Source organism: Neopsephotus bourkii, unplaced genomic scaffold, assembly GCF_033783945.1.
Source record: "Neopsephotus bourkii isolate Nb327-2 ecotype Australia unplaced genomic scaffold, CSIRO-AGI_Nbou_v1 NB_1792, whole genome shotgun sequence".
NCBI classification, from domain to species: domain Eukaryota; kingdom Metazoa; phylum Chordata; class Aves; order Psittaciformes; family Psittacidae; genus Neopsephotus; species Neopsephotus bourkii.
In genome coordinates this window covers 5624100-5641015 of record NW_026902266.1, presented here as the reverse complement: position 1 = coordinate 5641015, position 16916 = coordinate 5624100, and the positions used below count along the sequence as shown (strand labels likewise).

General features: G+C 41.8%; 1 protein-coding gene across 13 annotated transcripts in view; it reads right to left on the bottom strand.

The window, feature by feature from the left end:
• The window catches only part of BRSK2 (BR serine/threonine kinase 2), a 327161-nt gene that overhangs the window by 153131 nt on the left and 157114 nt on the right, over positions 1–16916 (bottom strand). For all 13 annotated transcript variants that reach the window (XM_061342432.1, XM_061342434.1, XM_061342433.1 and 10 more), the window contains exon 2: positions 10557–10651. In XM_061342432.1, coding sequence (XP_061198416.1) covers positions 10557–10651 — 95 coding nt within the window. The remainder of the gene's footprint in view (positions 1–10556; positions 10652–16916) is intronic.

Sequence of the window (16916 nt, the reverse complement as noted above, 5' to 3'; positions counted from 1 at the left end):
AAACGTTCATGTTGGACAGCAGAATGAAAGACAAACAACACTGGCCTGCATCCCCTAACTGCCAGTTCAGTGCCAGTGCTTGGCTCTCAGTTGTACTAGTTAAATATCCATTAGGTAACACATCTTGTCTGAGCTGGGAAACTCGTAAGCTACATGGACTAAAAAATGATTCTTAACAGAAAGGTACTGCTGGTGTACAAGGCACAACCCAGTTGTTTCAACAAAAATTTAAGATAGTCTTTGAACAAAGTCTTTGCTGAAATGGCTCACTTGCTATATACAAGGATGGACTACAACCCTTAATTGGGATGGATTGATGTTTATGGTGCTTATTCTACAGTATAAATGCAGGGTCAAATACCTGAGCAAGTTGTGGTCTCAGTCTACCTACTCAAGGATTGATGTCCCATTATTGCTAGAGCTCTTCTGCTGTAATGCTGGTTCTCTTTCCAAGAGCAAAAAAGTTTTCCAGACAAGGTTCCAGAATATGAAATGCAAACCAATGTAAAATGGAGTCAGAAGTCTTTTAACTCCTTTCTTTTTTTAAGTCATTTTAATCATGGCAGTCAGGTGAAGCTCCCAATGACTGGAAAAAGGGAAATATAACCCCCATTTTCAACAAGGGGAAAATGGATGACCCATGGAACTACAGACCAGTCAGTCTCACCTCTGTGCCTGGCAAAGCCTTGGAGCAGATTCTCCTGGAAGGCACGCTAAGGCACATGAAAAACAACAAGGTCCTTGGTGACAGCCAGCATGGCTTCACCAAGGGGAAATCCTGCCTGACCAATTTGGTGGCCTTCTATGATGGGGGTACAGAAATGATGGACAGCATTAAAGCAGTTGATGTCATCTATCTGGATTTGTGCAAAGCGTCTGACACTGTCCCACACGACATCCTTGTCTCTAAATTGGAGAGACATCAATTTGATGGATGGACCACTTGGTGGATAAAGAACTGGCTGGATGCACGCACACAAAGAGTTGCGGTCAATGGCTCAATGTCCGGCTGCAGACCAGTAACAAGTGGTGTCCCTCAGGGATCGGTGTTGGGACCGGTCTTGTTCAACATCTTCGTCGCTGACATGGACAGTGGGACTGAGTGCACCCTCAGCAAGTTTGCCGATGACACCAAGCTGTGTGGTTCAGTTGATACGCTGGAGGGAAGAAATGCCATCCAGAGGGACCTTGACACACTTGTGAGGTGGGCTGATGCCAACCTGATGGACTTTAACCATGCCAAGGGCAAGGTCCTGCACATGGGTCAGAGCAATCCCAGGCACAGCTACAGGCTGGGCAGAGAAGAGATTCAGAGCAGCCCTGTGGAAAAGGACTGGGGGTGTTGGTCAATGAGAAACTTAACATGGGCCTGCAGTATGTGCTTGAAGCCTAGAAAGCCAACCATATCCTGCGCTGAATCAAAAGGAGCGTGACCAGCAGGTCGAAGGAGGTGATCCTGCCCCTTTGCTCTCGTGAGACCTCACTTGGAGTATTGTGTACAGTTCTGGTGTCTCCAGCATAAGAAGGCCATGGAGCTGTTGGAGTAAGTCCAGAGGAGGGCCACGAGAATGATCAGGGAACTGGAGCACCTCCCGTATGAAGACAGACCGAGAAAGTTGGGGCTGTTCAGCCTGGAGAAGAGAAGGCTGCGTGGAGACCTCATAGCAGCCTTCCAGTGTCTGAAGGGGGCCTACAGGGATGCTGGGGAGGGACTATTCATTAGGGACTGTAGTGATAGGACAAGGGGCAATGGGTTAAAACTTAAACAAGGGAAGTTTAGATTGGATATAAGGAAGAAGTTCTTTACTGTAAGGGTGGTGAGACACTGGAATTCAGTTGCCCAGGGAAGCTACAAATGCTTCATCCCTGGCAGTGTTCAAGTCCAGGTTGGACTAAGCCTTGGGTGACACAGTTTAATGCAAGGTGTCCCTGCCCATGGCAGGGGTTTGGAACTTGATGATCTTAAGATCCTTTCCAACCCTAACTATTCTATGATTCTACGAACTAGCAACCCACAAAAAAAAAAAAAAAAAAGATAGAAAAGACAATATACAATGCAACCTAAACCACACTGCCAATTTACTTTTGGTCCTTAAAGAAAACCTGCAGAGCACATGCTGCACTACAGTTCTGAGATCCAGCATCTTCCTCCTCCTAACTACTGACAAAGTTTTGCAATGATACTGAGCAAACAGTGGTATGGCAGAATCATGAAAACAGGATATAACAGTCTCTTAAATAACCCCACTCATTACATTCCAGCATGTGCAGTGGGGTGAGGAATGATTTAAAAAACCCTACACTGTTGCTCTGATACTTCATGATACAGGTTTCAAAGGGTTCAGTCAATACTGCATTCACACTACTGACTGCATCTGAGTTTCACTTCAAATTCTACTTTCAGTCCAGGAAGAAATTGTGTGAGCTTATTTTTATAAAGAGCTGTATAACTTAAAAATCTCTCTGTAGTTCAGGTCAGAAAACATGTCCTGATAATTCCATTTTTGCTTGACAGATTTAGGAGGTCATCTTATCCATAATCTAAAAGACATTTCCTATCCGTAAATGTGGCCAGCTCTACATAAGGCTCAACCAGACCCTACTCGCCTGTGGCAGACTGGGATAGGTTTCATTCTGCACTTCTCAAGACTGATTCACAACAGAGATTGTTAAAGTGCTGAGAATCAATTAAAAAAGGTTTTAGCTTGAATGAGTCAGAGCAAAATCCAATGCTTTTTAGCATTTGCCACCAAGCTTCAATGAGTCAAGAAGGAAAAGAAAAGGAAAAAAAAGAAAAAAAGAAAAAAAATTTTGAATGCACCTGGAACCTGTAGCCCCAGATTGAAACAACCAAACTCATCAGACACGTGATTCACATCTGGCATTAACAGAGACTACAGCTTCAGGTGGCTGTGCTACAGAGACATGCAGGCTGGGGGAGTCCAAAGCTTTAGGTTCCCAGACTAATTGTGTGTCCTGCCTGACAGAATTTCTGGAAATACCATGGGATCTGACCAGGGGTTAAAAGCTTTGGGTGCCAGCCTCAAGGTCTTCACACTCCACACTGCAGCTTCACAAGGCTGAGCCTGAAGGCTAAGCTTCACCTGGGGTTCCCCTCACCTTTCAGGGTAAATCCTACTGGCTGTCCTTCCCAGGAATCTGAGCATCAAGCCTGTCAACAGCTAAGCATCCTAAAGCTTTCTGCCACTCTCCCATGTAGCAATGCTTTGTAGGGTCACACCTCTCTACCTGGGGAAGCTGGGTCTGCCTCACAGCTGTGGACCCTTGGAGCCTGTCTCAAGACTTTCTACACCTTGGCTTTATAGCCTAAGGCTCATAGGCGGTGAAAGTCCCTGTGTAGGCAGGGATTTCAGGATCTCTGCTCTGTGGAGATGGCAAGCAGGACTCCCTAACAGCCTGTTACAAATCCAAAGATTGTTCAAAAGAAACTTAGTCTTTGATATACTGGGAGTTCACTGAGCCAAAGTTATTTCAGAGAAAACATTTTAGTGAATCAGCATCTTTTCACAAAACTAAGCTTTGGCAAAGGAAGAAGAGAATTCCCAGAAGCTTCAGCAGAGAAAGTAGCTTGAAGTCAAACTATGGTCTGTTTCACTCCAAGTGCAACCATCATGGACTTATGATGTAAATAGTTAAGTATAAAGCTGAACAGAAAGGGGTTTTAGAGGCTAATTATTGATAGTGGCTTCACAGGTGGATGAGGACTGGATGGCAGAGCACATTTAGACATCTTATCTCTGGGAGCAGTTATTTTCCCATCCAGGCATTATGACTGTGATCAAGTGGAATGAACAGAAAAAGCTGTTCCTTTTGTTCAAATTCCTTGACTTCAACTAGCCCTAACTGGGGCTCAATGAGGAACATTCACTGCTGTATGACCCAAGGCAGTGCATGAGGATGGTAGACCTTCTGTGTCTTAAGTGTTTGCACACACAGGGCTGTGGGCAGAACATGCTTGGTACAACAGAGGTTTGAAACAGACTGCCATAACACAAGTCTGTGGAATTAAAAGTACAGTAGAAAAAAATAGGACCAATTATTTTTATAGCTTGTCCAAATGCCTCAATTGATCACACTAACTTCAGAACGCAAAAGGCATTATGCACACTTGACAGGTTTGTTCCTCTGACAGGTACATCGTGTGCTGGTGATTCCTGTTTTCCTTCTTTAAGAATACCTCAAACGGGGTTCCTTGTGGATGTGGTGGAAAGTTGAGGCAGAGAGTGATTCTTCTCTGAAGGAAAATACAATTACCCAACTAACTGCTCAAATGGATGACGAGCGAACAGGCTTTCAATGCTCCACAGCAGCTGCAGTTTAAAACAACACACTCTGCATCACACATGCAGTAACATGCCCCTACTCCCAAATTCCCTATAGCAGAAGGGAGCTGAGGGGGGGAAAAAAAAGGACCTTTTCATTTTCCCCATGTTTTTCATATTGGAAGGTGCTTTTTTACTTTATTGAACACAGAAGAGAGACTTACATTCATGAAGTTGTGTTGTGCTGAGTTGCTACTGGAATACGAACTAGGGTCACAGAGGTGGGGGGTGAGCGTGTGTTTGTGCACTCATGCTCTTTGATGAGTGCCAATCATTTCTGCAGTTTGTTCATCACCTACACACTGTCAAACATACACAGACAGACACACACTTCTAATCTGCTCTCTTCCAGTGCTAAAAGCAGACAAGTGTGTGGTAATCCTCCAGGTTAAAGATAAACTGTAATGAGGGGGAGAGTGTTTTTAACAAGCGCATGCAGCAAACCTGCAAGGGATAATCCATGAAGTGCAAACATACTCATTTGTACATTGTATCCTGCGTGTTCAACAGCAAGTAAAAGTACAGCAAGTACAGAGAATATGTACACATTTTGGGGAGATTTAGTTTCTTTTCGTATTTTTTCACCATCAAGATCCCCTGGGTTATTCTCCTCTCACGGCAATATGCCAATCAATCAGAAGAGTAACAGATGAGTACCAGCAGTTCAGCACAGCGTTTCTGAATCAGGGAATCCTGGAAAGTTTAGTGAATGCTTTAAAACCTTTTCTTTGGGACTTTCATTTAATAAATTGAAATATTTTCCCTTAGACGAGGGAAAGAGTAATGAAGGGTAATGGTTTTAAACTAAAAGAGTCAGGCTAGATGTGAAGAAGAAATTTTTTACAACAAGGGTGGTGAAACACTGGAACAGGTTGACCAGGGAGGCTGTAGAAGTCCCATCCCTGGAGACATTCAAAGCCAGGCTGGATGTGGTTCTGGGCAAACTGATGTAGTTGAAGATGCCCCTGCTCATTGCAGGGGTGTTGTCTGAAGGTCTCTTCCAACCCAAACCATTCTAAGATCTATGATTCCATTTTCTATTTTTAATATGACCATCTCCAAAGTCTTGTGTGCCAGTATCCTGGATTAATCCAAACACAATTCACTGATGAAATCAAACAGTCTTGTTTCTTTGTTCATTTGCACCCAATGGTAGGGGTGCTCAGTGGATTCAGCAGCTTAACATCAGTTCCACTGCAATCAATAGTAAAACTCCTGAACACTGCAGCTGGAAAACAATTAGACTACTGCTGAATACATTAAGAAAAAAATCTGATTTGGCCATATGCAGGCTAGGGGTTGGTGAGTTTGGCTTCGCTAATGTCAGGGAAACTGTCCTTATGATTAAAGCTGAACTTGAACCAAGTTACACTATTCAGTCCATTTCTGTGTCTGTCTCAGATTTAGCTTCTCACTGATGCTGTTTTGATACTCTGGTAATGATTTCTGTAGACCAGGCCTCCAGTCAGCAGCTGAAGAAAGCCGGGTCTTTTGTTTGAAAAGCCTGAAAGCGAGGTATTACAAAGCAAAGATGCTGCTCTCAAGTATTCCCATCTTTAACTTTGCTTGGGGGACCCTAAATTTTTGCATCTGCAGACACCTTGCACAAGCACCTCTCTTTATGCTCTGGACAGAAATAAGTGATTAGAAATCCACAGCTCCATGGACTTTAAGGCCAGAGAGGCTGTTGTGTTAATCTAGTCAGAGCTAACCATCTCCAGCTACTTCCTGCTGCAAGTCCAGCAGCTGAAGCTCAGCTAGGATCTAGATTTTAGAGAAACACCCAGCGGTTTAAGATGAAGTTTAATAGTCTTTCAGAGGAAAAAAAACAACCACCAGAGATTCAGGGGCCTTGCTCCAATCAGTAACTTTATCCAGTGATTAAACAAGCCTAGTATTTCTACATTTCTGTCTACCTACAGCTTACAACTACTAGTTTTCAAAAAGATTTTTGCCCCCAAGACTGTAATACCCTCTATTACCAAATGCCTATCCTCCTTATCCGTATTTATAGACCATGATTAAGTTATGTCTTAACCTTGTCCTTAATAAAGTAGGCAGATTGAGACCCTTGAGTCTCATAAATTAGGAGCTCTGATTGTTTATTTACTCTCTCAGTTACTTTCTGAATTGTACCCAATTTCTAATCTTCTTCCCTGAAGAACAAGCACCTCAAGCAGACAGGCTGCATTTCAGCAGTTTTTTTCAGCAAAACAATGACAGTTATTATATTACTTTCTGTAGCAAAAGGGGGAAAGACAGAGAAAAAGGAAGAAATCACCATGGGGGAGAAAAGAAGAATGAAAGGGATTAAAAGGCAAATTAACAACTGAAAGAAAATGGATAAGGCAGGAAAGACTCAAAGTAGGACAAGGTAGTAAGAAAGTAAGTTGCTATTGAAATAGAAACTCAGCAAGAAGCAAATAATACAAAAAGACCATGTGAAGCAGTGCCTGTTTACAAGCATGCTTTTGGAAGTTATCCTGGCAGTTCCAAGATGCTGATCCTGTTAATTATCCCTCCACTCTATTTCAGGCAGTCAGTGATGTCTGACAGTGATCACTGCATGGTCCTCTCTGTGTAAGAGCACACACTATACCTTTTGCAGAATTTTTCAGGAAGCAGAGCTCATTAGCACCACAAGCCACTGAAACAACCAACAACCTCCCTCAAACCCACCACCATGTTTCAATCGACCTGCATAAGAAAAATGTGCAGACTGTCTTTTCTCATCCCCCACCCTGGAAATACCTGACTCACTTCAAGGCCAGCACTGGACAACTTGGTCAGAAGAAACAAAAGGCATATGGACACAAACCACACATATGGAGCTCTTGTCTCCAGTCATCAAGCCTCACACATCTGTGGTTTTCTCAGGATGCCTGTGTGTTCAAGTCATCTGCCCAAGGCCAGCTGTGCCCTTCTCGCTCTTCCCCTTTATGCTCCCACTGCTTCTATTACCAGTGGCTGTCCAAACAGTATTTCATCTGATGGTTCATCAGAAGAGTAGGTTTGTTGTTTATTCTTTGGAAGGAGGGAGTAGAAGAGAGCTGGTGAGGTGGTAAAGAGGAAAGGATTCTTTTGAGTACATCTCATGAGACACCTCGATGTTTCCAAACAAGCTTTTGGCACGTCAGAGGAAAGATTTTCTTTATATTCTGAAGTTATAAACTCCAAATACTTGTGCTGGTACTGAAAAGGCAACCAATAAATAGTGAATCTCCTGGTTCAGGAAAGCTTACTGCTTTACGGACACATTCAGCTTTGTATTATGGGCCTAAAATCCCTCTCCGCTATCCAGAAGTAATTCAGGGAAATTAATGAACCCTGTTTCAACTTCAGGACACTCCCTATAATGCACTCCTTCCTGAAATCTTTCTGCCAATTTGTGCTAAAGCAAGCTAGAGGTACTGTGGGAGGCAGATCTCCACGTCAGCAGGGGTTACCACAGTGTGGCTGAAGAAATATAGATGAAGCTTTTCCCAGTGGTGTGAAAGCAGGAGTGAGAATAGAACCAGCCCTTCTGTTCTCATCTGTGAAGTTACATTTGTAGCTTTGCCCCAAAACCAGGCTCCTAAACAGGCCCAAGCTGGAACTGGGAAAGGAACACTGCTTCCCAGCCTGTCTTTAGCATGTCAGGGCATGACAAAGGAGAAAGCTCACATGTGCACTGAGCAGCCCTGTCCTTCAACAGGGCAGCAAGTGCTTGGATAGTACACTTACTGCAGCTTGTGCTGCATCGTGCCTGCCTGTGCATCATCTCCATAGCAGCAGTTCTGCTAATTGAGACCAGCTGCTTCAATTCCAAAATCTTCCCTCCAGAAATATCGATACTATGACATTATGATTAGAAAGCACTTTACCAAATGCCTCTCAATTCTGCACAGCTCAGATGAAGAGCAGCTGCAAAAAGAAGGGACAGTTCCCTGAACATACAGAACAAAACCACGGCAAGAACACTGGAGAAATGCAGGCTATAAGAAGCAAGTCAAAATGGAATAATGATGGCAGAGAAAGCAGCCTGCGGTATATGCTTGTGCCTGTCATTTTAGATGTTGAAAGGACCATGAGCAGACTTCTTCCTTATGCTCTAGGATAAATGGCCACAGCACTGCAGTGATACAGCTTTGTGCGGCAGGTGTGTGTATTTGTCAGATCCAGTTTTCTGTCCAAGGATGGATTAGAGCAAAATCCATCACAATCTGGGCCTGGCTTAGGAGAGTAGCTGTGGTCTTGAATCACTTGGCTCCAGGGACTGTTCTGCACAGCCCACTGGCAAAGAGAGTCACTGGAACTGATAAGCTTGTGGGAAGATTTACAAAGCAGGAATGCCACCACACCACCATGACTTGGCTTCACTGTTGGCTATTTCCCTGTGGCTGCTGACTCCATGCAGCAAGCTGTCAGCTGGATGCTTTGCAATGATCGCACTGGAACTGTCAAAAGCTGCAAGCATTTTTCCCCATCAGACAGGCTGGATCAAGCTGGCTAACAGCACAGTCAGTTCCAAATTCACTTAGAAGTCTCAGGCCCTGTCTGTGACCATCAGACACAGGGCATTCCTGAAGGCACCTGGTTACTGAGTTTATACAAGAACTGGGCAAACCACTTCAATCCCATCTGTTGTTCCAATCTCCTGAGCACAGAGAACAGGATCCTTGAAAGAGAAAAATCTGATGAAAAATGGTCTGAAAATGAGACTCATAATACAACAGGTGATCCTCCCGAGAAGGATGCTGTGCAACCTGATAGAAAACACGGCACGCTTCAGCACGCAGCTGTGTAAACAAGGGCCTAACACACCATTTCTCTACTCAGATTTCATACTACAACCGAGCAAATACAACACAACCAAAGCAGAGAGATCACTTTGCTATGCTAAATGATTTGCTTCCTACTCTGAAAATCAATGAGGTAAATAAAATGTTTTATACAGATATCAGACAGCATCTCTCAGCAAACAAATGCTCATGTTTTTCGGACGATATTCTTATGATGTTACTCTGGAAAATATTCAAAGTGTTTAGAGACTCATTCAGATCTTACCATTTACACACTTTGCTTTTGTTGTGTTCCATTCATCTGCTCAATCTCCCTTTAAATTTGCAGTTTTCTTACCTATTTCACTTTCTAACTTTTGGTCTATATTAGACGACTGTTTGAATCCACAGTACTGCATTGAATACTTCAACGAAATTCCAGAAATGCAAGTCTCATCACACTACAATTGAGTTTAAACTTAAAGAATCCTTCTCTGGAAAAACGAACTTACATTGTATGCATAACATTCACTGACTGCATATTCCTTTAATCTCTATTTTCTTTCTGCTCATAGTAAGACTGCTACACTTACTTGTGCTGGAAAACAGCTGACACATAATTACATATATAGAACAGCAGTGTAAAGATACATGCTCCATCTGCTTATAGGAAAGTTACATCAATAAAGTGCTCTATGCTGCATGCAGACATGTTAGCGTCATTTGCAGGTGACGGCTTGATGGAATTCTGTTGATTGCAGTACAGTTGTGTTCCCTCCTATCAAGCCGAATTTAGCCCTTCTAGTCACCAAATCACATGAGTAAACTTTATGCATATATTTATTTTATTTTTAGATTTCCAAGATCAATCAATGACACTTGTGTAAGGAGATTGGTATTGCAGTGCTAGGTAAAAAATGAATTAAGCTCTTCTGAACACTGCAGTCATTGGGATAGACTCTTTGATGGATTCCAATGGCACAGTTCTGTGAATTGTAAACAGAATTATGGCTTTAAGCAGTCATGGACTTTGGTGCATCAGATCATAATGAACCCATGCAGCAGAGCAAGCAGTAGGAGTATTCAAACAATAGATTTCACCAGCCTCTTTTAAATCTCTTCCTATTGACATCTGTACACCTCAGTCTGCAAGGTACTGTAATAATTATGCACTGCTGCATGGTGGACGTCAGATGCCCTACACGCATCTGCCCCAGCAGAGAAGCAACAATGCTGCAGCTGACCATTTATTTTGTTCACACAGCACAAGAATACTTCCATTTAATTTCAGCTGCCCTAGCCTCCCCCATAACTAGATTATTGTTATCACGCTCCACATGTACTGACAAGGATGTTTGTTATACATAATTAAAGATATTAATTTTGCATGGAACAGAAGACACAGAGCCAAGAACTTAATTTTTTTTCTTTAAATCTCCCATTAGAAAATTACCTTCATTAGCACCGACTCGCTGAGCTTCTCTCTGTTGACAATTTTTATAGCAACCTTCTGACACGTGACACAGTGAACCCCCAGCTTCACAAGCCCTGCAGGAGAAACAGAGCAAAACAGAAAGAAAGAACTGGTTAGAGACAGCTGCTGTTGAGATTTTTGCTGTTAGGATGCCACCCAGCATTTGGCAACTTTCAGTAGTCCCTCCTCCAGCCGATAAGGTCTTGTGAGTAATGAAGACCCTGCAGCCCACACTGTGACCGTTTGGCAGTGAAGCTGTGAACATCCTTAATGCTGCTGCAGCTTCTGCCACTAAAGCTGTGTTTTTGTTGAAGCACTGTTTTCCAGCTCTCCCTACTCAATGGGTGTTCTACCAATAAGAAGTAAGCTTGTGCCAATTTAACTGCAGTAGGCCGAGGGCTTTTGCTGACACCCAACATCAAAAAAAGCTCAGAAATCAACAAAAATAAATGGTCAAATGTCCACAGTGTAGACGTCGCCTCTACATTTTCCCAGCTCCTTCCAAAGCTTTCATGATCATAAAAAAGTACTTAATTATGCTTTCCCTTACTGTTTGAATTTACTCTGCTGTATAAAGTTAATGCTGTGATGAATGCCATCGTGGCATGGAGGAACATCAACATATGCTGGTATAGTTTGAAGTTCTTTTCATTTGTTATTATTTACTATGTTCTTGTCCTCAAATAACTTACGAGTGCTGTTACATGATTATATTGGCAAAAGGATATGGATATCCCCAACAGGATCAGGATGTCTGAGCTATCACCAAAATATGGAAAAAACCTCCAAGAATTAAAAGAGGTAAGTAACATATATGCAAGCAATATCTTGTGCAAAACTTTTCTCTAAATCTGCTGACCTTCATGCAAGTACATTGAGGTATCTCTCACGAGTGAGTTTAAGATGGTCCACTGAACTCTCAACTCTTAGTGCTATTTAGAATATTTGTACCTGGAAAATTGGTACTTCATTCAGGTGTCATTCCAAGGTGAGATCTTGTTCGGTTCAGCTTTCACTCGCGTCACGCATGCACAGGTAGCACAACACTTGACAGGCTGGATCCCACCCCACTCCACACACAGTATACCAAATTGCTATTTAGTTTAATTCCGTCACAACTGAAGTAAGAGAAAATGGCACCCCCCTGGTGTCATTGTGACCTTCTCGGCTTTGCAGAGCATTTATGAGCAATGATATCTTACAGTAAGAAAAGGTCTATCTCAGCTCACAGCTCCTAGGTTGTGCTGCAGTTAAGATCCTCATCTCATCCCCTGATGCAAACCCAAAGCCAACATGTTGCTTTATCTGCACATTGAACAAAACAGATCTGCAGTCCAGTGAAACAATGAGCACAGGACTTCGCAATTCTTATGAAGGGATGAATATACAGACTATTGCCTTACTGTAAACTGTCCTCAGTGAAATAACCTGGAGTTTCATCAGGGATTCTAGCAATCTCCTGCAGATAACTTGTCCATCTTTTTGCTACACAGTTAATCATAAATCTGGAACCATTAATCACTGGTTATTATGCAGAGAAATAAAATCCCGACTCGCTTCCAGTCACATCTCTTTTATGGTGTGCTCAAGTGTTCTGTATATTTCTAGTCACGTAATTTCTAAGTCTCATCTGGTTAAATGCTGACATCCTTACTTTCAGCTGTGACATAAACAAGTCACAAAAATTAAGAGTGCAGCACAGTGACAAATCCATCTGAAACTGTATAGCTATAGCCTGTCCTCTGCCTGAAGTGGCTAAGCACAGCTGGGGGAAGACGCTACAATGTCCAGCCACGCTCACTCTTACGTCTGAGTTTTGTCTATAAATTTATAATATACCCACAGCACTACTGGCTTGATTGTCATAGCAGCTGCAGCCATACTTATGCTTCTTCTCTTTGCTTTTGTTTTGTGTTTGGATAGTGGCTACTTGGCCACATAGCTTGTCGAAAGTGTGCACAGTTTCAATCTGTGCTGATTGCTTCCTTCCTGATTCCAGCACAAATCACGACCCTACATCACTCTTAGAGCACAACCACATCACTCACTACATTGCCCTTAGTTACACTTCAAAATCTCAGCAGAACTTCTAGCTCAGTCCTAGCTAGACTCCCTGGATCTGTGCACGGTGCTGTAGTGTAACGTGCTGCAGACCAATTATTTTCAGAGGTCAACAAAGGTACACAAGCAACTGCTGTCTGTGACTGGTCCTTCACTGTGAAGAAAATATAATGGCTTCTTTCTGGTATCTCACACTTCAGGTTTTGATTTCAAATGTTGCTCCCAAATCAAGACATATGTCCCACTGATCCTGGCTGATCTCTAAACTATTCTTCCCTTTTTTCTTCCTCAAGCACCCTGTCATTAAGTCATAGAATGGTTTTAACCATGAACTTCCAGGACGCCACCATGCTGTACAAGCAATCTTTACAGCATCCTCTGTTCTTTTGGCTACTTACCTACCACAGAAACTCAAAAATTAAAAGTAAACCATTCTGTTTACTCCAATAAAAAAGTTAATCAACTATTACAAGACATCACACACCTTGCAAAAATCACACTGATACTGAACCACGCTGATTTTATACTGAATTAACTTCACTGACCTCAAGAAGGCGTTCTTGATTTACATCATGGTACCAGAGGACAGAATGAGAAAACAGATGTGAGATTTAATGCATTTTTCTTTTCTCCAGATTCACATATTAAAAATAAAGAAAAAAAAAATGCACTGTCACCACTGTCTGGCTTGTGGAGACAGAAGACAACCTCCAAGCAAGCCCAAGACAGCACTTTTCAGTGTACTAAATTCAGTGAATGTTATTTTAGGATAAAAATAAAACATGTCACTCTGCCTTGCCTCGTCCTCCCTCCCTCCCTCCCCCAGGCACTTCCTTTTGACATTTGCATGCCAGCCTAATACAAAAAAACCCAAAATCTCTCTTGGCAAGTCCATCTATAGGATAAGGAACCTGCCACTATTGAGGAAATCCTAACAAGCTTCTGCAGGACAGGCCTGTATTCAGAAACTCTGTTTCTGTCCTGTAATTCCAGTCTAGCGCATAACTACTCAAAGATGATACTTGGGGATTTGAACTCCTGTGGGCTCCTGATGCTTAGGAAGCCTTTTTACTGACACAGAGAACATAAACCATTCAAGACACATTATTTATCTGTGCAACGACAGACCCTTAGAGGGAATAAGAAGCCACTGTGTGGCTTCAGAGTAAACTGCTGAGCTATTATTGACATGGAAGTGGCAGAAATGCCTGCTTAGGAACAAGTATTCAAGGCGTGTTTACAGAGTTGTGGAAGAGGCTGTGTGTCTTCCAGTTCTCTTTCTTCTGTATATGCAGGTGCTAATGAGCACCTTGAATCTATAGTAAGCCTCCAATACAAATGCATCAATAAGTTTGGTACTTGTAAAAATTGTCAATGCATTCAGGCCAGCACAGGTACCTGTGGGGTGCCCAAAGGAAAAGAAACAAAGATGCTGCTAAGAGATTGCTTTGCACTGGCTCAGCATAAAGCAAGTCTGCTAGGCAACAAATAGAGCTTGAACTTGTCAGCTTCATGAGTAATTAACCCCTCAAATGTAGAGAAGTAACCTTTGTGATTGTTACAGTTAACTCTGGTCTGTCCTGGCAGAAAATCTAAGACACTGTGAGAATCAAGCACTTGAAGTTTGCCCCAACCACCCACATAGCTGTCACACATACTCTTTCAGGCACACTTCAGATTTCCATCCACAGGTGGTTCCTGTGGGCTCATGGGCACTGGCATGTCTTTCAAACAGACTTATATCCTGTGAGCTGCAAGCATTGGGCTGCTTTTGATCTTAGCCACTGAACTGCACCAGAACCAGCTCTATAATTTCAGGTTGGGAAGTAAAGAAGGAAACATGAACACGCTGAAACACAAGGGGATGTGCAAACTAACACTGTCTTTTCATTTATAATTAAAAGCCACAATTTGAAAACCAATGAACATGACCCCAGATGACACAAGGGAAAGATGCCATTCAAGGAAGAAGAGCAAAAGCAAGCATACAGGCCTGAGGCAGCCTAATGTCACACCGACCTGCTAACAGCCATGCCTGCACATTTTGTTGGTGGTAAATTCTCACTCTGCAGACTCTTAAAGATACATAGATCTTCTCTGAAAAGGACAGGAGCTTATGTGATGAGCAAGGGACAGATATAGACCAGCTGGACAGGTGGACAGCCCATCCTGAAGCAGTACAGAGAATAATCCTTTATTTAACCCAAGAAGAATGTACTGTGGGAATGGAGAAACAAAAGCTTCCCTCCAGCTGAGACAACATAGTCACTGTGAATCCTTAATCGCAGCAAGTCATATCTGTGGCCTATACTGTATCTGGCAATCACTTCCATGACTTTTCAGCCAAGGACAGGATTTCAAAAAAGCCTGATTTACTTCTGCCTTGCATCTTGTGTAGCAATTTTCTCTAACACAGACCGAATAAAATAGTAAAAGTTGTGCTATTTCATATCCATGTTACAGTTGTGTAAATAGCAGCAAGAGGAAACACAGCTATGGATAGTATCACCTTACTAATGATCCTGTTGTTAAAACCCTTCATTAGAGAAAGAAACGTTCTGGAAACAAGACGGAACTTCTTTTCAATCCTGTCCGAAGTTGGAGTCTGCCAAAAACACTGATCTGAAACAAATTATGATTGTGTTTAAACTGTTGTTTAAATACAGCACTTACTGTATACTCATTTTTTATGAATAATGTTCACACAGTCTTTCAGAAATGTTAAACACAAGTAACTCATTATCCTGATTTTTAACCATAAGGCAATTCACTACTTCAAGAAGCAAATAAAAGTTAGGTACATTTACTACTTTTAATATATACGATTTTTCCAAGAGTAAATGGAGGCTTTTCATTTTCTTTTAAAATAAAACCAATCCAATGCCCTATGTGTAAGTACTGATAAATTTGTGTAGCATGGAAAGCAGCCACTGATTTCAGAAGATCATCTGCACACCGCATGTTGCTTGCTCTTCATTTCACTTCAGAGTACATTGTCAAAAAACTTTAAAAAGTCTGAGTGGAAAGCTCTTGTCTGGCCAGCAATATCTATTTTGGCTGGATAAGCAATTAAAGAAATGTCTAGAGAGAAATATCACTCCTCTTTTATCTTGAGTTAGCTAATTGCCAATTAATTCAAGTCAATGAATACTCTGCAAATGTTAATCTAGGCACTGCAGGACACAAACATTTGTGGTTTACTTCAGGGCTCAGACTAGTACTGGGAACAAACTATCTGGATTAAAGGCAGATCATAGGCTGAACCAACTTTTTAAAAAAGCTTAGCGTGTGTACACCATTGCTGCATGAACTTTGTACACATAATTGTTATGTACAAGTAATGCAATTTATCCCCACAAAATGGAGATTGCTGTTGTAAATATTAAAAGTATTTATGGATGCTCATTCCTGAAAACTACATGCACTGGCATTTGCAAGATCTGCAAACCTTGAAGGATGCCAGTTTAGAAAAAGCAACCCTTGAAGTAAACAAAACCATTAATGCAACTCAAGTGAAGCATATGACAATACTTAAAATGCAATATTCTTGCTTTTTACTTTCAACAGTTCTCTGCACAAATGCTGTAGTTTGAATTAGGGTTAAATCAGTTCAGTTACAGTGCCTAGCTGCTGACTGCAGTGGAGTTGCTTTAGATCCACAACAGTGGAAAATGGGTTAAAATTTGGCCCACAGCAACACAATTTCCATAGCCATAAAATAAGGATAATAACAGTTACTTACCTTGCAAGGGCTGTAGGAGGATTAACTGATTAATTCTTACAAATAATGCTGGAAAGGGATCTAAACCCTATGCAAGTCTTACAAACTACAACTAGGAAAACTGCATCTTGAATACAATCTGTAAGGAAAGCTCTAGATCATTTCTTATTAATAGCTTCCATTTAATTTCCCAATTCTTTTAGCACAGAGGTTTCTGGTCTCCTACAATGCACCTCTTACACTCTTCTTAGCCGCACTGGAAAAACTTTGTTACTGAGCATCCTACTTGAGGAAAGCAATAATTGCTTTTAATTACTCAGTCTTCTCATTGAATAGATGTTTATTTTTCTATAGCAATTGTTATCTCTAATTGTTGCTTTTAAAATAAACAGAGCCTTATATCAAGTGACAGGCAAATTATATGGTATCAATTTATAATTGCATACTGGGAAAGGAGGTATAGGGTTGTCTAGAAATGTAGAAGGATGAGGATGGAGCTTCCATATTGCTAATGAAATAATTTGACTATGGGCTCGTCTACAGAGAGATTCTAGTGT